This window comes from Pipistrellus kuhlii, unplaced genomic scaffold (genome assembly GCF_014108245.1).
Source record: "Pipistrellus kuhlii isolate mPipKuh1 unplaced genomic scaffold, mPipKuh1.p scaffold_m20_p_20, whole genome shotgun sequence".
NCBI lineage: Eukaryota > Metazoa > Chordata > Mammalia > Chiroptera > Vespertilionidae > Pipistrellus > Pipistrellus kuhlii.
The window spans coordinates 910,578-932,506 of NW_023425516.1; the positions used below are offsets into that span (position 1 = coordinate 910,578).

At 49.0% G+C, this 21,929-nt stretch overlaps 1 protein-coding gene across 8 annotated transcripts in view; it reads right to left on the reverse strand.

Annotated features, from left to right (window-relative positions):
* BICDL1 (BICD family like cargo adaptor 1) overlaps positions 1–21,929 on the reverse strand; it is an 88,916-nt gene that overhangs the window by 22,052 nt on the left and 44,935 nt on the right. For 5 of the 8 annotated variants that reach the window (XR_004989988.2, XM_036449180.2, XM_045585386.1 and 2 more), the window contains exons 3-5: positions 6,262–6,378; positions 4,457–4,468; positions 2,572–2,718 (exon numbers count right to left, since the gene is read on the reverse strand). Coding sequence is in view for 7 of the 8 variants with exons in the window: in XM_036449180.2 (XP_036305073.1) it covers positions 2,572–2,718; positions 4,457–4,468; positions 6,262–6,378 (276 nt within the window). In the remaining variant the exon portion in view is untranslated. The remainder of the gene's footprint in view (positions 1–2,571; positions 2,719–4,456; positions 4,469–6,261; positions 6,379–21,929) is intronic. The other 3 variants (XM_036449181.2, XM_036449183.2, XM_036449182.2) reach the window with 2 other exon arrangements.

Genomic DNA, 21,929 nt, shown 5'->3' on the forward strand with positions numbered 1-21,929 from the left:
GGGAACTTTGCCAAATCGCCTCTTTCTGGGTTGCCCCAAGTGGGGCTGTGCTCTCTGCGGGGGAAGCCCGCCCGCTGCGCACATCTGTACGGTGCCCAGCTGGCTGTGAGCGAGGCCAGCCACAGGGCCCTTAAAGGGACAACAGCCTTTACTGGACATCACGAGTTTAGCTTCATTTAAAAAAATTATTGGACCCTCAGTAAGTAGTACTTTTTATCCCTATTCACAGCCCGGAAAAAGAAACCGGAGTTGATTTGATCAGTGGTTTGACAGTAGGACCCCCAGGACACAGTGAGCGAGATCAAAGGCGGGGGTAGGGTGGAGGGGGAGGCCAAGACCGGCTGTGGCTGGCCTCTCTCTCGTTCCAAGGAAAGGGGTTAACACCGTGGATGATACACAGCCCAAGGCCACGAGCTCTACATTTCACAAACCCAATTTTAGAGCATTCAACTACCGTCAGAGCGAGCTGGATCTTCGTTTATCCTATGGGCCGCTTTGGCAGCAGAAAGCGTTTTCTGGAGGACACCGGTCATTGGCAGCAGCGGAAGGAGCTTCATGCCAACCAAAGAACAGGAATTACAAACAGCTGGGAAAATGAGGTTCCTCCCATAGACGCAGACTTTCCAGCGCAGAGTGGGAAGTGCCCGACTGGCCTGCAGGTCCTGGGCGAAGGCCCTCTCGCTCTAAGGAAGCCTGAGCAGCTGACAGCGATGTACCCGTGGGGAGGGCGTGAATGTGGGGGGACATGGGACTCGGAGAATAGACAGTCCACTGTGCCGGCCAGGTAAGGGATGGTCCATACTAGTCCTGGCTGTTCCCACAGCCAGGCATGCTGACTCCCGGCAGGCCCTAGGTCCCCATTCTTTTGTTGTTGTTAATTCTCACCAGAGGATATTTTCCCATTGATTTTTAGAGAGAATGAAAGGGAGGTGGAGACACAGACAAAGAAACATCGATGTGAGAAAGACGTCAACTGGTTGCCTCCCTCATGCGCCTGACCAGGGCTAGGATCGAACCTGCAACTGAAGTACATGCCCTTGCAGGAACTGAATCTGGGACCCTTTAGTCCGAGGGCCAATGCTCTATCTACTGAGCCAAACTGGCCAGGGCTGAGAGCCTCAATTCTTGATGGGAAATGAGGACATTTCACTTGTGAATTCATGCCAGACAGAAAGTTTCTTTCAGGCAGAGCAGCTTTTCCGTACTCCTGTACTTCTTTTCCTTCTTCTCTCCACGCTCTACCTTGCAGCCCTCAGCAGAGTGCCTGATGGGTAACAGAGGCTGGTGCAACCCCGACCTGCAGGGTCAGGGCCAGGCTGGAAGTTAGCACCGAGCACCAGGTAACGCAGGCGGCGAGGGGTCCACAAGACTGACTATGCTGCTGCGGATAAACATTTCCTTTTTTCTAGCCCTCAGCTTCAGAACGCGTGCAGAGGCACTTTGTTCCTTGTAAGGAAGCATACGACATTCACGCTGTTAACACCATCAACCTTGAGCAAACTCCTTCCAGCCTTTTCTATTCAACATTATCCGAGGCCCTGCTATGGGCCACGTTCCAAGCTGAATGCATATGCAAAAAGCATGGAGGGAGGAAAATTGCTAATTTGCCCTAAAGAGGTTCGTCACTCAGAGGGTAGCTCAGCCAGCTGACGGTGCCAGTAACAAGTGATCTTCGCCTAAAGTGCATCCTTATCCCACATTCCAAGGCTTCCCGCAACAGCTGACCCCGAGCCCGCGGGCGGGGCGCCTGGAGCTCTCGCACACCTGGCCGACCACCTGCACACACACACACACACACACGCACACACACACACACACACACACACGATGCTGCAGCAGCACCCACCCCACCCCTGGGCTGCAGCGCCCTTAGTCTCTGGCCCTGGCACCCAGGCCTGCTCAGCAAGGCTTTCTTGGGAGCAGATGCTACACCCGGGGAGGCTGGGAGCCATGATCCCGTTCAAGGGGTTGTTTCTGCTAACTGTGAGCTTGGGGATTCAGCTGAGGCCAGTTGACAGGTGCCAAAAAGGACAAAAGTGGCCATGAAGCCATTTCCTTCCGTGGGAAATAAGAAGGCTATCCAGGCTCACCAAGGGGTCAGCCAGGGCCTTTTCCCGCCACCGGCAGAAGCAGGGTGCAGGATGCAGGCCTTGCTGGGTTTGGTGGGCAGCTTCTTGGTTCCTGCCGACCGCGTCCACCAGCCCAGGGGAGCAGCAGCAGAGAGCACGAGCCAGCACCCCACAGGCTCCCTCTGAAAGCCCAGGTCTCCACCCCGAGGCAGAACGACACTCCCACTTGCTCGGTCCCAGCCCTGTGCGCGGACCAGAGAGAACTCTGTGACACTGCTCTGGGGCTAGTGGCTCGGCACAGAATGGAAGCAAGCGTGCCCTGTGGGTGGCGATGCATTTCTTCTGAGCAGAGCCAGCCCAGCCCACGCAGTGAGGCCAGAACCACGACCAGGCCCGGGGAGACGGCACCCAGGGCCGGCCCGGCGGGTGGAGGTGGCGCTGCCTCCCGGCCTCTCCTCCCCGCGGGGCAGCTGAGTGCTGCTTCTGTGCGGCCCCTCAGTACCTGCAGGTCTTTGTCATGGCCCTGCCTCTCCAGGACCAGCACCCGGTCCTGCAGCTCCTCCACGGTCCCCTGCAGCAGGTCGTTCTCCTGCAAGGTGGCGCTGAGCCGGAGCTCCAGCTCCCGCTTCCGATCCGACAGCATCTTGATCTGAGGGGGGGAAAGGGGGAGTTACATCCGGCTGAAGCGTGGGAGAGGGGAGGGGCCAGCCTCCAGGCACGCACATCCTCTGCCCAGGGGCCCCCATCTCTGAGACGGAAGCTGTGACCCCCTCCGCTACAGAGAACACCCCTCCCGTCGAGAAACCTGGGAAGGGGTGGGAGTGGAGTTTTGGGAAGGCTGAAATGTGGGGTGCCATGCGGGGAAAGGGACGGGTAGTGCTCTGGAATTTCCAGCGATAAGACAGGAGAGCCCCACCCTGCCGGCCCACAACTTGACTCCAATCCCACAGTTTGCTCGGGAGAACCTAACCCTCTGCGCCCTTCTCCTCACGTCACACGCGCACAGACGCCCACGCCTGCCCTGGAGCCGCTGTCTCCCTGTCTGTCTTTCCCCACTCTGGCGGGTCTCGCTCCGGGGTCCCCGCTCAGACCCGAGTTAGTGGGGAGCTGGCAGTGCCTGCACCAGCCTGTGCCCTGGGAGGGAGCAGCAGGGACACGGGGGTGACGGACTCACTCCCGGTGTCTGTTTTGCCTGAGCAAGTAGTTGGTGGACAGAGCCCTTTCTCTCCTTTCCCGAGGCAGGCGGGGGTGCTGGTCCACAGAACGCCCAGCCCGTCTCCAGAGAGACATTAATCTTTTAGAAGGGCTGTCCGGTTGCTTCAGTTTCAGGAAAACAGAGGGAAGGGATGCCAAGTGTTCTCTGGCCTCACGGTCTGCGGGTGGCAGCTGGGCCAGCGATGCTTCATCGCCGAGCACCGCCCCGCTCGGGGCTACGGGAAGCTTTCCCAAGTCCCCCCAGAGGCCGGTGGCCTTGGGAGAGGGGGCGTCTAGGAGCCCCTGCAGGTACCCGGGCTCCTCCTCCTCCTCCTCAGCTTCCTGCTGGACTGATTCTCAACCAGCATCTCGCTTGTCAAGAGTCTCCTGACATGGCTGCGAGCTTCTCCTGCTCGGTCTCGTGTGGGTGACCATTCACTGAGGGGGGCCCGCCTGGATCTCCCCACCGCTCCCCTGCTTCCCGCCGCCCTCACTCACTCTCTGCACTGGAGTTCTGCTCCCGGGGCACAGATCTCCATGGCCACCAACCTATCAGATAGGAGGCCGTCCCGGGAAACCAAGTATGTGGCCTCTGCCCAGAGATCAGGTATCTGTCACACAAAGCGGCCCTGTCTCTCCAGCCCGCCCCGGGAGGGGACGGGGGGAGCAGGCCCCTTTTGTGAATGGGCCCCCTCTTCCCTCCCTGAAGCCACGTAAGCACGAAAGGAATTCTTACTCTGGCTGGTTTTCATATAAACCCCCTCTGACCTTCCCATTTCCTTCCCAAGTTCACTCCATGGAGCCATGAGGCAAGTTCTGAGAGACAGCCCGGCTCCGGGAAGTCACTTGTTTGAAACGAGTAACGCCACAGCCCGGGTTTTCACAGGGAGAGTGCTGCTGGGAGCAAGGAATCGGCAGGAGGCGGCCAACTCCCCCACCCTCCTCCCCTCGCCCCCTTTACCCCCCCGGGAACTTGTGACCACATCTGGCAATGCACATGCCTGGGAATGGGCCCGTGCTGCGAGGGTCTGGGGATGTGGAAGCGGAGGGGGTGCAGGAGAGAGAGGACAGGCAACTCGAGGAGCCAGGTCTTGGTGGCGGCAGGTGAGCGGCATCATGCACACAGACAGACAGACATGCCAAGCCCATGGACACAGACAGACATGCCAAGCCCAAGGAGACAGACTACTTACTTCAAGGACCTGCTGCTCAATCCCAGGGGAGGGAGGGAGGACGGGAAGGAGAGGCAGGAGGAGAGAGAAGACGTGGACAGACTTTAGGGAAACACCGTTGGGTCCTTTATGAAGCAGGGAGCAGCCTGCTTCTCCGGCCCGACAGGTTGGCGGGTTCCTTAACCACAGTGGGTGCATGTGTGTCTGGCCCTGGTCTGTCCTCAAAGTGTGACTCAGCCAGGGGGGTCCTTGGAGCAGATCAGGGAGCAGCTGCCCAGGAAAAAGCCCGTTTGGGCTGCCAGTATGACCGCCCCCCCTCCCCACCCACACCTGCGTTCTCACAGGACGGCTCCTCAGTGCCACGCTGCCCTGCCCTCCCGCCCACTCAGGGCCACAGACCCAACTGTCGATGACATGACCACCCTCACCCGCCGTGCTTCCCATTATAAACTTACCAAGTCCTCACCACCCCCCTCGGAAGTAGCTACTCTACTCTGCTCCCTTTAGAGGTGAGAACAGGCCCCGATCAGGTGAGTACCCTGGGCCCAGATGGAGGGGGGAGAGGAAGACTCCCTTTTCACCTTCTACTGAGGACGGCCAGTGCTTGTGGAGGAATCAGCACATTCAGCACAAGCAGGTCATTTTCAAACACTGAGCAGTCAGTCACTCTGAGCCTTCTTTCCAGACCACAGGCTCCCCAGGGGCGCGGGGCCCATGCGGCCCCTAGCCTCTCGCAGTTGTCCCTCTGGGGATCTGAGAGAGCGGGATTTGTCCCTCTGGGGATCTGAGAGAGCGGGTTCTGTCCCTCTGGGGATCTGAGAGAGCGGGTTCCGTCCCTCTGGGGATCTGAGAGAGCGGGTTCCGTCCCTCTGGGGATCTGAGAGAGCGGGTTCTGTCCCTCTGGGGATCTGAGAGAGCGGGTTCCTTCCCTCTGGGGATCTGAGAGAGCGGGTTCTGTCCCTCTGGGGATCTGAGAGAGCGGGTTCCGTCCCTCTGGGGATCTGAGAGAGCGGGTTCTGTCCCTCTGGGGATCTGAGAGAGCGGGTTCCGTCCCTCTGGGGATCTGAGAGAGCGGGTTCTGTCCCTCTGGCGATCTGAGAGAGCGGGATTTGTCCCTCTGGGGATCTGAGAGAGCGGGATTTGTCCCTCTGGGGATCTGAGAGAGCGGGATTTGTCCCTCTGGGGATCTGAGAGAGCGGGTTCTGTCCCTCTGGCGATCTGAGAGAGCGGGATTTGTCCCTCTGGGGATCTGAGAGAGCGGGATTTGTCCCTCTGGGGATCTGAGAGAGCGGGTTCCTTCCCTCTGGGGATCTGAGAGATCGGGATTTGTCCCTCTGGGGATCTGAGAGAGCGGGATTTGTCCCTCTGGGGATCTGAGAGAGCGGGTTCCTTCCCTCTGGGGATCTGAGAGATCGGGATTTGTCCCTCTGGGGATCTGAGAGAGCGGGATTTGTCCCTCTGGGGATCTGAGAGAGCGGGTTCCTTCTCTCTGGGGATCTGAGAGAGCGGGTTCCGTCCCTCTGGGGATCTGAGAGAGCGGGTTCCTTCCCTCTGGGGATCTGAGAGAGCGGGATTTGTCCCTCTGGGGATCTGAGAGAGCGGGTTCCTTCCCTCTGGGGATCTGAGAGATCGGGATTTGTCCCTCTGGGGATCTGAGAGGTCGGGATTTGTCCCTCTGGGGATCTGAGAGAGCGGGTTCCGTCCCTCTGGGGATCTGAGAGCACAGGGTGTGTTCCCCGGGTCAGAGGGCTCCTTATCGAAGAGCCCCGATGCAGTGCTCGCACATGGAGCACTCGCAGCCCCGAGCATTGCGGCCCCGAGCTCACCTCGGCCTGCAGGCTCTCCAGGCGGATGATGTGCTGGCTGGTGGAGGAGTTCTTCTCCCGGAAGTCTTCTCTGAGGGCGTGGACCTGCAGGGAGAGCTGCCTCTCCACCTCCGATGCCTGCAAGCAGAGGAGACCTTCAGAGGCTGTGCCAAGGTGCCTGCTCCTATGGTTTGCCTTTCCTTTCCTTTCTCGAGCGTCTCTCTGCAGCTCTCCTCTGTGAGTGGAAGAGGAGAAGCTGGCTTCCTCCCCTGGGCCTGACGGCCCTCCAGCGCCCACACGAGACGAGCCCCTGCCCTGCCCTGCCTCCGCCGTCACTGGCTCGGTCGGGGTCCCGGACCATGCTGCTGGCCAGAGGCAAAGGTCTAGAAGAGAGCCAGCCTGGGAAGGTTACCATCATTGTCGTTACTGGGTACATGGCAGCGGCTCAGCAAAGCCTCAGGGTGTCACCCCAAAGAATCAGACACACACACCCACGCCCGGAGAAACCCCGGTATTTCTCCCATCACTTCCTCAGCGGGCCCCGGGGGCCATCGCAGCCTGCATTTCTCACGTCCACTCTACACGGGCACTATTTAAAACTCTGCCATGCCTTACACTCCTCAAGGACATTATTTTGCAACATCTTTTTATGTTGTTAATCCTCACCAGAGGATATTTTTCCCTCTGATTTTTAAGGAGGGTAGAAAGGAGAGGGAAAGAGAGAGAGAAACATCGATTGGTTGCCTCCCACACACACCCAACTGGGGCCAGGGATCAAACCTGCAACCTAGGTACGTACCCTTGACCAGGAATCGAACCCGAGACCCTCCGGTGCGCAGGCCGGTGCTCTTAACCAGCTAGCATACCGGCCAGGGCTATTTTGCAACTTTAATTCTCTGGGGAGCACTGGCTGAGGTGCTCATGTCCCACCCTCGCCCACTATTCTCCAATGCTAAAACAGCAACCCCCGGCATCCTGGTGGGTCAGCACCTTCTCGAATATGCAGGCGAGTGTTCTGAAAGAACGCTCCCTGGATAAGACACGGCTCGAGTCTTCCTCCGGAGGCTCCAGCCCAGCCCCACTCAGGCGCTCCCTGAGCACTGCCCAGCGCAGGGGAGAGCCTCCGGACCAGCAAGCAACGGCCTCCGTGCTTCCTGAGGCCAAATGGGGTCAGTGAGCTTTATGGGTTCCGGGGCGAGATCACCGTGTGCCCAGAGGCTCAGGAAAGGCTTTCTGGAGAAGGCAGGACGTCATGACGCTGAAACGGTAGGCTAGCTGTTCAATGAGGCTCTTGCGGTAATGGTTACACGGTCAGTACTTCTTTTTATCTTCAAGTATTATATAATCAACTGTCCATCTTTTGAGAGGTCCCAGAGATTCAACAAATGTTGATTCCCCCTATTCCCAACAAGAGAGACACATAAGAAGACTCTTAACCTATAGTTCTAATTTTAAAACAGTAATTATCGCCCTGTCCAGGTAGCTCAGTGGGCTGGAGCATCGTCCTGATATACCAACATTGTGGGTTCAATCCCCGGTCAGGGCACATACAAGACTCAACCAATGAATGCATGAATAAATGGAACAACAAATTGATGTTTCTCTCTCAAATCAATAAATAAAAAAATTATAAAACACAACAGAATAAAATGAAACCACCATTTCCCCTTCATATTCTAAATTTAATTTCTGACACTGCCAGCTTGTCTCAGACTTTTTTTATTTTTATTTTTATTAAATAATTATCTCTGTACATATTTTACCATTGCCCCCCCTCCCATATATACCCACCCTCCCCAGAGTTTTGTGTCCATTGGTTGTACTTATATGCATGTATACAAGTCCTTCGGTTGATCTCTTATCTCCCCCAGATCTCCCTCCCTTCCCCGCTGTAATTTGACAATCTACTTGTTGCTTTACTGTCTCTATATCTATCTTTTGGTTCTTCCGTTTATAATGTTCTTTATCATCCATAAATAAGTGAGGTCATGTGGTGTTTCTCTTTCATTGACTGGCTTATTTCACTCAGCATGATATTCTCCAATTCCACTCAGGTTGCTGCAAATGATCACTTAGAAATATCAGTCACCCTTGCCTAAAAATAACATAATATTTACTGAGTCTATGTGCCAAGAACCTTGCTAAATGCTTTAAATGCATTATCTCAATTACCTCACCTAAGTAAGGCCTAGTGCCTTCAATTTAATCCTGAGGGAACAGGAAGTGAGGAAACCTGCCCAGCACCTCAGTAAGTGATGACATCAGAACAGCAACCTTTGGGTCATCTTACTCCCAAATTAGGACTTCTTTTATCTTGAAATAGTTTTTCCCATTTCTATGGCTCACTATCAAAACCCAACTTTATGAGTCCAACTTAGCAAGGCTTCTTCTTCTTCTTCTTCTTCTTCTTTTTTTTAATAAGCAATTTTACTTAAGACTTATAATCTCTTTGAATAGAATTTAGGGCCCATGAGGAAAATCCCATCTCATAAGTCTGCAGTGTGACTGCCTGCACTGGATTCAGTTGCCACCAGGGTTTCACATATGTGTAGATTGCTAAGTGCTGGGCAATGCAGGCAGCAGACTTTATTCTGAGCATCACCACCTTGACACGAATCATGAGACAGCCCCGCCACGGAGATGCGCTGACGACTACGAATCTAGCCCAGGCGGCCAGAGGCGTCTCCTCTCCAAGCCCTCCCCCTAGAAATGAAATGCATCGCTTCCCACCAGGAAGCCCGACTCCAGCGCCTGGGTGCCCAACCACTGAGCATAAGGTCTCCTTTAATGCCTGACTCCTCAGGTGTGCCAAGGACACGGTGTCAGAAAGGCCTTTAATCCACACCTCTCATCCGAATGCCCAGCAGCCCCACGAAGCAGGAACCCAGCAGTCACGGGCCTCATTTTGCAGACAGGGAGGTGGAGGCTGACAGGGAGCGGCACTGCCTGGTCCCTGGCCGACAGGTTCTGTGCCCCCACCTCCCACCTCCCACCAGGTGGCCAGTCATATGCTGTGATGATGGTGGAGGGGATGGATAAACCAGACAGATGGATAAAGCTACCATTTGCAGGGAACTAATGCACCTTTCAAAAAAAATTATTTTCTTTTTTCAGAGATGGACTCTGGCTTAGATCTTTAGACCCATCAGAATGAGAATTATCTACTTCTGCACATAAATTAAATAACACAACTTGAACGTTCTAAATGCTTTCTGATCAAAGTACCAGGAAACCTACAAGGCCCTTTTAGCTCCATAAACAATGTCACAGCTTCTTTGAAGTTCAAGTTGGAGAGCCAGTTAGCCAGGGCAACTAAAGGGGCCCACTTCATTGAGAGGAGATGGCCTGATGGGAAGAAAGAGTCAGGTGGCCAGGGTTCCAGTTCTACCATCGAATGTGGAAAAGTTGTTATATAATTTGACCTCTTTCCCAAATTATAGACATGTCTCCTTTACACAGTAACTCCAAAAGGGTGGGTCTACAGGAACACCCATTTCCCTATTTCATACTCAGGACTTTGTGGATTGAGTCAAATCACCGAAGTTTAGGGAAATAAAGGAAGAAATACTGCATAGCTACAAATTTAGGGCAACTGTGTGAAATATTAAACTTTCCAAGGATCAGTTGTTTTTTCTCAAAAACCGAGTACTGAGCCCTGGTCGGCTTGGCTCAGTTGGTTAGGCTTTGTTTTGTGCTCCAAAGGTTGCCAGTTCGATTCGCAGTCAGTGTACGTGCCCAGGTTGTAGGCTTGATCCCTGGTAGGGAAGACGGCCGATAGATGTTTCTCTATTATGTGTTGCTTCCCTCTCTCCCCACCTTCCTCTCCCTAAAAATCAATAAAAATATTTTTAAAATCCACACACAAAAACCAGGTACTGAGAACACCAGGGATATGTCACAGGGTGCTGTCATATCCACAGTCCACTTCGGGGTCGGCAGTGCAAACAGCTTGTTAGGTGACTCAGCCAACATCACGAAGGTGTGGGTCAAGCTAGAAAATAGGGGGAAATACAGAAACATTTAGCAGTCATAGCTTTCGGTCCTGGTCTCCTGGTGACCTTTCAAAGCTATTCAATAGCCAGCCAGTCATGTTCATTGGAGATGCAAATTTTCCTACTTAGGGTTAGGGCAGCAGTCATGGCCCTTGGAAATAAGAGTTTCCCTACTTCCAGGTTTTGGACGAGGAGGTGGTGGTGGCGGCATGATCTTAGAACAAGTCATTCTGAAAATGGAACATGGCAAGCATGGGACTCATGGTTTACTTCTGATCATGTTGAGTTTGGGCCACCATGTCTGATTAAGTAGCCAGGAACAGCTAGGCAAAACTGTGGCAAAGAATGCCACCTGTAATCAATAACACAACAAAGATGGTATGGTTTTAGCTCTGGTTTTTCTTGTTCTTCAACTCAAAATTTTTTTCTATGAGAGTAACAAGTGTTCAGAATTTTTTTTTTTTAAAGAAGGAATTCTTTTTTTTTTGTTAAATATATTTTATTGATTTTTTTACAGAGAGGAGGAGAGAGGGATAGAGAGCTAGAAATGTCGATGAGAGAGAAACATCGACCAGCTGCCTCTTGCACACCCCCTACCGGGGATGTGCCCGCAACCAATGTACATGCCCTTGACCGGAATCGAACCTGGGACCTTTCAGTCTGCAGACCGACGCTCTACCACTGAGCCAAACCGGTTTCGGCAAGTGTTCAGAATTTTAAAAAGCAGGGGTGAGGGTGGATCAAAGGGTCAAAATGAAAGTTAAAGTCCCCATTCTCCAGTGGCAGCTCTGATACCATCCACACTGGAGTTGTTTCTTGTGATTCTTTCTCTGAATTTTCTATTCATATCTATCGAAAACATTACCAAAAAATTTACCTTTGCCGGGACTGGTTTGGCTCAATGGACAGAGCGTCGTCGGCTTGGGGACTGAAGGGTCCCGGGTTCAATTCCGGTCAAGGGCATGTACCTTGGTTGCGGGCATATCCCCGGTAGGAGGTGTGCAAGAGGCAGCTGATCGATGACTCTCTCATCGATGTTTCTAACTATCTCTCTCCTCTCCTCTCTGTATAAAATCAATAAAATATATTTTAAAAAATTTACCTTTAAAAATACATATTTTAACATCTTTCCATGTCAATATGTAGATCTACCTTCTTTTTAAAAATTGTCTGATATTTAGTTATACAAATATACCATGATTTATTTAATTAGTCCCTACCTGTGAGCATTTAGTGTTCCAATATTTTGCTGGAAAAAAAAAATCCTTGCTTACCTATCTTTGTCCTAAAAATGAATACATTCCTGTGAGTGGAATCACTAGGCATATTCATTTTGATAGGTATTGCCAAACTGTCCTGCCAAAAAGGCTGCCTTAATTTATATCCCTACCAATAGAGTACAAATATGCCTGCTTCTCAATTCCTTGCCACCAGTGGGTATTATGAAACATGTTAGTCTTTAGATATCGATTTCTAATATTCTCAGATTTCCTCTTACTTTCATTGCATACAGCTTGGATGATTATAAAAACAAGATATTTGAGAAATAACTCTAATTCCATTAAAGAATGCTGAAGAGTTTAACACTTACGTAGTCCTTGCGCTATCTGAAGCGAACTCCTTTTATAATTCGAGTGCTTGGGTTGTTATCATTAATCTTCAAAATGATAAAACAAAATGGATGCTGTATAGGCAGCAAAATATCAGATGTAAGTTCTAGCAATATCTTTACCGATACAGCTCCTAGCAATGGAAACTAAGGAGAAAATAAACAAATGGGGCCACATCAAAATAAAAAGCTCCTGCACAGCAAAAGAAACCATCAGCAAAACAATAAGAGCGCCCACTGCCTGGGAGAACATATTTGCCAATGTTATTTCAGATAAGGGTTTACTTTCCAAAATTTACAGGGAACTCATACACCTTAACAAAAGGAAGATAAACAATCCAATAAAAAACTGGGCAAACGACCTCAAGTAGACACTTTTCCAAAGAGGACATACAGAAGGCAGAGACATATGAAAACATGCTCAAAGTCACTCATCATCCGAGAGATGCAAATCAAAACGACAATGAGGTACCACCTCACACCTGTCAGAATGGCTACCATCAACAAATCAACAAACGACAAGTGCTGGCGAGGATGCGGAGAAAAAGGAACCCTCGTGCACTGCTAGTGGGAATGCAGACTGGTGCAACCACTGTGGAGAACAGTATGGGGTTTCCTCAAAAAGTTAAAAATGGAATTCCCATTTGACCCAGTGATCCCACTTCTAGGACTATTTCCCAAGAAACCAGAAACATCCATCAGAAAGGATAATGTACCCCTATGTTCATAGCAGCACACTTTACAACAGTTAAGATTTGGAAACAGCCTAAGGGCCCATCAGCAAATGAGTGGATTAAAAAACTGTGGTACATCTACACAATGGAATACTATGTGGCTATAAAACAGAAGGAACTATTACCATTTGCAGCAGCATGGATGGGACTGGAGAGCATTATGCTAAGTGAAATAAGCCAGTCGGAGAAAGGTAAATGTCACATGATCTCACTCATATGTGGGATATAATGATCAACATAAACTGGTGGACAAAAACGGATCTAGAAACAAGGTGGCACTGAGCAGACAGACCAACCTCAGGGAGAAGGCAGGGGAGGGAGGGTTAGAGATCAACCAATGGACACAGACACTGGGGCGGTGGGGGCTTGCCCTCAGGAGTAGGAGTGGTGGGGTCAGGGTTAATTGGGGAAATGGGGGGACATGTAATACTTTAAACAATAAAAAAAAAAACAAAACAAACAGACATTGTGTTCCTTTTCCCCAAATGTTCAATGTGGTCAGTGGACCATCTTGGACAGGTTACACTCTCCCCACTGAGCCGAGCTGTTCCATGATTACTTTCCCTCGTGACGTGATTAGTAACATAGAACATTTCCCCCAAATGGAACATTTAGATTAAATCTGTTTAAACTGGCCAAAACAGAACTGTTAACTATACACTTTCTTGTTAAAAGGAGGAAAGAAAATTGCAATAGTTACACGTAAGCATCCATTTAACTTGCTTGTCAAATGGGGAGGGGGGGGGAATGAACCAATTAACTTAGAAATCGTAGTAGGAAAGATATACTATTTTAATAGTTTGCCTGATTTACCGAGTTTTAAGAAAAAAACTCTCAGCCAGGCTGGTGTGGCTCAGTGGTTGAGCGTCAACCTATGAGCCAGGTCAATGTTTGATTCCCAGTCAGGGCTCATGCCTGGGTTGAGAGCTAGGGGGTGTGCAGGAGGCAGCCAATAGATGATTCTCTCTCATCACTGCTGTTTTCAATCTCGACCTCCATCTGAAATCAACAAAAAACATATTTAAAAAATGAAAGAAAAACAATCAGTGCTCTCTCTCTAGACTAGGAGTGTCGAACTCAATCAGAGAAGGGGCCAAAATAAAAAATCCAGCCTAAATCGCGGGCCGAATGGTTTACTGAACAGTCATAAACTGTCATTGTGATGGAAACGCAGCGGAGTGCAGTGATGACAGCGCGGTGCGGGCCACATTGCAAGGCCTGGCGGGACGGATTTGGCCCGCGGGCCTTGTGTTTGACACATGTGCTCTAGACCACACCTGCAACTTTCTCCACTCCCATCTTTCCCCAGGACTCTCTTTAGAGCAAGCACATCAAACTCAAGGCGGACCTTGAGTTTGACATGCTTGCGAGCCTGCCATTCCCCACCTCCTTCCCCCAGAGACGTTTTCTTTGCCTGTCTTTCTCCTAAGCTCCAAGGGCCCTTCTTCTGCCTTAGTATCTTGTTTCCTGAGCCAGCTGACTTACTTCTATCTCTGGAACCTTCTAAATAAACTTTTGCTTGTGTTTGGAAAAAAAGAAAAAGGAAAGAAAAAAATTATCAACCTTTTTTCCTCCTCTTTTGCCAGGGCATAAGGAATAACGGGCGTCTGCCTGAACTACCTCAGGCGTGGCAGTGAGAGTGACAATCGGGATGAGCAACACCAAAGCAATGCCTCACATATCATCTATTAGTGCTCTGTCCCGGTGTGAGTATTTCACGCTTGTTAATTTGTTTAATCTTCACAGTGACGGGAAGAGGAGGTGGTCTGACTTTTTCTATTTGCAGATGAGGTCGTCAAGGCGAGTCATTTCCCAAGGTCACACTTGTGCTGGGAAGTGCTGAGCTGGGATTCCCATCCAGACCTTTAGCTTCTACACTCATACTGTCAGCCTCCACACAGAGCACCCCTTTTCCAGCCCCCCCCTTGCTCCCTCTCAAAGATGCTTATTAAAATGGAAGAGACTTTAGAGCCACTGCCTTGAATTTATTCTCATTTTAGAGGGGGAACTATTTAAAATCATTTGTAATGCACTGAAGTTGAAAACTTTGCTAATTTATTAGAACACTATTTTCAAAATAATTAAATCTATTTTTCAATTTAAATGTAAACAGAACCCCACTATAGAATGCTTTTAAAATACTGTTAGCATTTTGTTGACCCCCCACCAGCCTTTCTACGTGTGTGTACAATTAGTTATGATCATACTGTTCCTATGCAGGGGTGGGCAAAAGTAGGCTTACAGTTGTAAGTGGAACACAATTTATTCTTGTATTATTATTTATTAATTTCCATACAAACAACTGCATTATTTTCCATACAAACAACTGCAGACCTACTTTTGCCCTGCCCTGTATAGAGACAAATGGATAGACTGAGACATAATTACAGTAATGACACCCTAGCAGCAGTAAGCACACCTAGAACTCAGATCTTGGTTTCTAAATACCAATCTCTAATGAACGAGCCACAGACGGCTCCTTGGAGAAACAGCTGGTGCCAGAGCTTCATGAAGCAAGAAAAATACACAATGAGCAGGAACATCTTGTCATGCCGGAAAGAAAGGAGGTGCTTTAAAACGATGGTCCCACAGGAGCTATCTTGAGCTCCCACGCTGAAGAATGGGACTATTTCATCAATGAAACAAAAAAAATAGTCCTAGGTTACAGTGCACAGAATAAGATTCACGAGTCTACAATTATGATTTTTTGACACCCAGAGAAACATCCATTTGTTGTTCCACTTCTTGAGGCATTCACTGGTTGATTCTTATATGTGCCTGACTAGGAATTTAACCTGCAACCTTTGTGAATCGGGGCAACTCTAACCAACTCAGCTGGCTACCTGGCCAGGGCTCATTAGCATTTTGTTGTTGTTGTTAATCCTCACCTGAGTATATCTTTTTCATTGATTTTTAGAGAGAGTGGGAGGGAGGGTGGGAAGAAAGGAAGAGTGAGGGGGTGGGGAGGAAGAGAGAGAGAAGAGAGAAACATCTATGTGAGAAAGACACATTGATTGGGTGCCTCCTGTATGTGCCCCAACTGGGGCTGGGTATCAAACCGGCAACCCAGGTATGTGCCCTTGACTAGGAATCAAACCGGCAACCTTTTTGTGCACAGGCCGACCCTCTTAACCACTGGGCATACCAGCCAGAGCTCATTGCCATTGAAAACAAAGACAAAAACAGATAGTCACATACTGGACAACTTTCAGGGATGCCAACATCTCACCCCTGGGATGAGATGCCAGAAGAGGGATGCCTGATGAAAGCAGCACATCACTGGGGGCCCTGGCCACGCCCGGTGCTTGTAAAAGCTGCCCTGACACTTAGAAAATGTACACCCACTAGATGGGGGCCATGGCTCATGCCGTTTGACTGGAACTAACTTTAACATCGAGCACAATAATAGTTTCATCATCTTCCTCTCAATCACTGTCACCAATGTTATCCCCTCAGTGTCAAAGACCAGCAACTTGGGCACCACAGGCCTTAATTGAAAAAGGAAAAAAGGACAGATGCTAATTATTAGTCTGCTTTTGTTTCTAAAATAGGGCCACTATTCAATGTCCAGGGCCTGCTGCTACTTAATAAAAATAAAAACTTCAGAAGAATTCGGAGAGAATGTATTTTTAAATTTTTATTTTTAAATGTTCTATGCGGGCTCCTATAATAAGACAGGCCCCAGATATTCCCAATATACTGTATTCACAACAGGAGCTTTTGATTCACGAAGCTTTTTTTCTTTTCTTTTCTTTTTCTTTCTTTTTTTGTCCTTTTTTTTTTTTTTTTTTTTTTTTTTTTTACCAAAATGACACACAATACTCTGTTAACCGGATGGCCTGGCCCTGTGCACTAATTTCAATGTGGACGGAACACTTGCTCTCTATGCTTGAAACTAAGGATAGAGAAATATTAGTACATAAGACTCAGCTCCTGGGTGGAAACTGTTCCAAACTCAAGTTCAGAAAAACACAGTCTTTCTTCTCCCCGGTTTCTGCCCTGTGGGGCCTCAGGCAGGTCCTGTAAAATGAGGAGAAAGTGGTCGCTACCTCAAAAGGTCGTGGTGAGGACAGAATAAATTAATACCTGCAGAGATCCGAACAGTGCCTAGTCCCACTAAGTACTAGACGTGCTAGCTGTTGCTATTTTTGTACTTTTCAGCACTATTACGTGATTTAAGATCTGAGGTTTGCCTTGGCTTACTCAAGTAGTTTAGACTCTAAACTTTAGAGCGTTGTCCCAATATGCCAAGATTCTGGGTTGGATTCCCAGATCAGAGCAAGAAACAAAGAGCAACCAATCAATTAAAAACAAAAAATCTGATATTCAAGTCACAGGCACAGAAATGTCTAAAAGATCTTATCTAATAAAAGAATAATATGCAAATTGACCACACCTCCACTACACCCACCAACCACGCCAACCAACCACGCTCACCAGCCAATCAGATAGAGTATGCAAATTAACCCCAACCAAGATGGCTGTGACCACAGAGAGCAGGAGGGAGTCTTGGGTTTCCCAGGCAATGGAAGAAGCCAAGCTTTCTGTCTGCCCTTGCTGGCCTAAGCCTCCACTCAAGGCTACAAAGTGTCAATTATAGAAGGTAAACAAATCCAAACAGAAATGGTGGCAGGCACTGAACATCAGAAGGCTTGGCTCCACTCCGGGCTACAAAGTTTCATTTGTAGAAGATAAATAAATTCCAGATACCAGGGCCTCTGCTTGGGTCACGGGGGGTGGTGGTGGGGTGGGGGGTGGTGGTGGTGTGTGTGTGTGTGGCTGACCTGCAAACCACCACAGGCCCCTCGCCCAGGCTGCCCATGACTCAAAGGAACCCCCACCCTGATCTGGGCCACTCTTCAGGTCAAACCAGCTGGCCCCACCCATGCAACAGGCCTCTATCCTATCTAATAAGAGTAATATGCAGATTGACCATCACTCCAACACACAAGATGGCTACCCCCATGTGGACACAAGATGGCCACCACAAGATGGCCAGCAGGGGAGGGCGGTTGGGAGGGACCAGGCCTGCAAGGGAGGGCAGTTGGGGGTGATCAATCCTGCAGGGGAGGGCAGTAGGGGTGACCAGGCTGGCAGAGGGAGGAAGTTGGGGGTAAACAGGCTGGCAGGGGAGCAGTTAGACATCAATCAGGCTGGCATGGGAGTGGTTAGGGGGTGATCAGGTTGGCAGGCAGGTGAGCAGTTGGGAGCCAGCAGTCCTGGATTGTGAGAGGGATGTCCGACTGCCCGTTTAGGTCTGATCTCACTGGGCAGTAGGACATCCCTCGAGGGGTCCCAGATTGGAGAGGGTGCAGGCCTGGTCCCTCCCCTATGCACAAATTTTGTGCACTGGGCCTCCAGTCCAGCGTTTTTCAACCGCTGTTCCGCGGCACACTAGTGTGCCGCGAGATGTTGCCTGGTGTGCCGTAGGTGCAGACAAGACAAGAATTTTATACTTTTTCACTATTTTGTTTACTTAATATTTCATAGTAAAGTAATTATAAAATACTTTCTTTGTGTTTATTTGATTCCTATTCAAGAGAATTACTTTATATATAGTCAATATAGGCACAGAGTTAAATTTTTTAACATTTTCTAATGGTGGTGTGCCTCGTGATTTTTTTCATGAACCAAGTGTGCCTTTGCCCAAAAAAGGTTGAAAAAGACTGCTCTAGTCAAATATAAACGAGGACAGATCTTGAAGAGTCTAAGAAAATACGGCAGAGGGACTGATGGGGGCTGCGAAATGCCAGCCCTGAGGCAGAGCTGGAGGGAATGCAGGCACACCTTTCCCCAGGAGGGTGGCCGGTAAGAACAGAGAAGCCCTGAAAGTTCTGGGGGCAAAGAGGAAGTGGACCTGCAGATTCAGGCAAGAAAAAAGAATTCCTGTCCAGTTACCCCAGGCCTGAGCTGTACCCAAGAACAGGTCTCTCTTGGAAGCGCCCCCTTCTGGCTCAGGGCTGAAAACACTGCGTGTGGTAGGACTCCCAAATGCGAAATGTTTATGCTTTCTAAGGGAGGTTACGGGAAGGTACTTGGAAAAGAAACGGATAAGCTTTTTATCATAAACAGGAAGGGCGAAGGGAAGGAAGATATCTGAACATTCTACTTTCTCAATTTTAATTTAGGGCAGTGATGGGAATGGGCTGGGGCAAACCCTTAGGATTTCTTCACTGGGAGACAAATGGAGCCCCTCAAAAAATAACTGCCGTGCCTAATCTCCTCATTAAGAAAGAAAATTCCAGTACTTTTTTTTGGTTTGTTTTGGTCATATGGCTCACCAGCACACTCGTCTAGACCTTGAAGAAAAGGCTAAGAAGTTCAAATGTTCTTGTTTAGAGGGATTAAGGGAAAATTGCTTCCAAAGTGGTGGTCACTTTCTTCCCACCACTATAAAAACAGACAATTAATCCAATTATGCCTTTTTCTTTTCCCCTGAACCTGTCTCCAGGATTTTGCTTATTGGAATGTCTCCCCCTGAAAATTTTCACCTGATAAATTCTTAACCTTCACAGCCCAGTTTTTCCATGGGTGACCACTATATTGCTTTTTATAATTCACCAGGATAAAATTACAACATTATTTGCAGTCCTGTTATGCTCTTGAGTATTACACACTCTATTTTGTTTGTTTTACCACCCACTGGTTTATTTATTTGCAATTCTGTTCTAACGACAGGAATTGTACCTCCTATTTATCTCTGTTTCCCTAAAAAAGTACACGGCACATAGTAGGTGCTCAGTGTTTACTGTACAAGGTAAAATTTGAAAACCCCACAGGAGTACTTTTTGATAGTCGAGCTATAACTGTGGAAAACAGAAGTGGGGTCGAAACCGGTTTGGCTCAGTGGATAGAGCGTCGGCCTGCAGACTGAAGGGTCCCAGGTTTGATTCTGGTCAAGGCATGTACCTTGGTTGCGGGCACAACCCCAGTAGGGGGTGTGCAGGAGGCAGCTGATCGATGTCTCTCTTATCGGTGTTTCTAACTCTCTGTCCCTCTCTCTTCCTCTCTGTAAAAAATCAATAAAATATTGAATATATATTAAAGAAAGAAAAAGAAAATAGAAGTGGGATTAAGCTAAACCCCAGGAGTGTTCCTTTGGGGAAAGTCCCAGCAGGATCCTGGGAGAATTAATGAGATAATCCCCTTTGATGTGAATAGCCGTCCCCAGAAAAGGCTCCACTCCCTCCGTGAGGGCACCAAGGCTCGGGCTTTGACGTGAAGTACCCCTGACGGGTCTGAGGACTTACCCACTTACTGCTTTTACCTTCACTCTGCTTCTCAGGTGGAAACTTTACTACTTAGAACCCACCTGTTTCTTCCCTGAGCCTTCTGCAAAGCTCACTAAACTCCTGCCTTTGAAAAGGTTATTTTTTGATAGTTGATAGATCTGAAAGCCTTTTTTGGAGCTTGTTATTAAACAGGCACCCTCTCGGTACAGTGTATGTGGGAGTAAGCTTCCAATTTAGATTTCTCGTGTTCTGCTAGGGTTGAATCCACAGACTGAACCCGAAGAAAACGAAGATGATGAATGCATATTAAGCATTTACGTCTAAGCGCTGCTCCACGTAACATATCTTACTTCGAGACCCACAGGTTGAGAACCACTAGCAGGGTTGCCTAAGACCATCGGAAAACACAGATATTTACATTACAATTCATAACAGTAGCAAAATTACAGTTATGAGGTAGCAACGAAAATAATGTTATGGTTGGGATCACCACAACATGAGGAGCTGTATTAAAGGGTCGCGGCATTGGAAAGGTTGAGAACCACTGGAGCTGGTCTCCCTGCTCGCAGCTGTGTCCTGCAGCCTACTCACCTCTGTCACGCCTGGTGGACGTAGCTCAATGGTTGAGCGTCAACCTATGAACTGGGAGTCACTATTCGATTCTCATCAGGGCACATGCCTGGCTTGAGGGCTCAATCCCCAGAAGGGGACATACAGGAGGCACCTGATCAATGATTCTTTCTCATCATTGATGTTTCCATCTCTCCCTCCCTCTCCCAAATCAGCACGTCACTACTCAAAATCCTGTAGAAGCTTTATTATTCAGAATAAAACACATAATAAAGTCATTATTATGCCTTAAAAGACTGTACAAGATTCCTTTTCCTGCCCCAACCACCTCTCTATCTCCTCTTTTTATTTATTTTTAAAATATATTTTATTGATTTTTTACATAGAGGAAGGGAGAGGGATAGAGAGTTAGAAACATTGATGAGAGAGAAATATCGACCAGCTGCCTCTTGCACACCCCCTACTGGGGATGTGCCCGTAACCAATGTACATGCCCTTGACCGGAATCGAACCTGGGACCTTTCAGTGCGCAGACTGACGCTCTATCCACTGAGCCAAACTGGTTTCGGCTCTTCCTCCTCTTTTAAAAAATATGTTTTTATTGATTTTAGAAAGAGGAAGGGTGAGGGATAGAAACATCAATGATGAGAATCATTGATCGGCTGCCTCCTGCACGCCCCCCACTGAGGATCGAGTCTGCAACCATGGCGTGTGTCCTGACTGGAAATTGAACCCTGACCTCCTGGTTCATAGGTCAACGCTCAACTAGCGCCCCAGGGCCAGGCAGTACCTCCTCTTTTATCACTGCACCCTCTGTTCCCCTCTCCGGGCCTCCTTGCTGACTGTGGAGCACATTCTTACACCACGACCTGCACTCCTCCCTCTGCCTCATCTCTTCCCGGGGCCGTTCACCAGGTCTGTTCTCTCCTCACTAAGGCCTCTGCTCCAACAGCATCTCATCGGAGAGACTCCTGTGTCCACCTACCCTTATGTGGCAATCTCCATCCCTTCTTCCGGTTAGCTTTTTCCTATAGCCCTTATCACATCTGCTATCTACGTCTTTGTTAACTGACTGACTGCCTCTCAGCCTTGGTGTCAGTTCCAAAAGGGCAGGGCCTTGCTGCTTTTGCCGCCATAATCCCAGGACTCAGAAATGTGCCACGCACACTGCAGACAAATTTGTTGAATCCAAGGAAAAACATCAATTCACTTAATTTTCACTTAGAGTTGTTTATACCATACTCCTAAATGTCACAGGGAACTACACAAATTCTATAAAATTCCCATATAACAGAGTGAGTTCACTTTTTAAACTTAAATTTTTTTTTTAAAAAATATTTTTATTGATTTTATACAGAGAGGAAGGGAGAGAGATAGAGAGTTAGAAACATCGATGAGAGAGAGTCATCGATCAGCTGCCTCTTGCACACCCCCTACTGGGGATATGCCCGCAACCAAGGTACATGCCCCCGACCGGAATCGAACCTGGGACCCTTCAGTCCTCAAGCCGACGCTCTATCCATTGAGCCAAACCGGTCCCGGCTAAACTTAA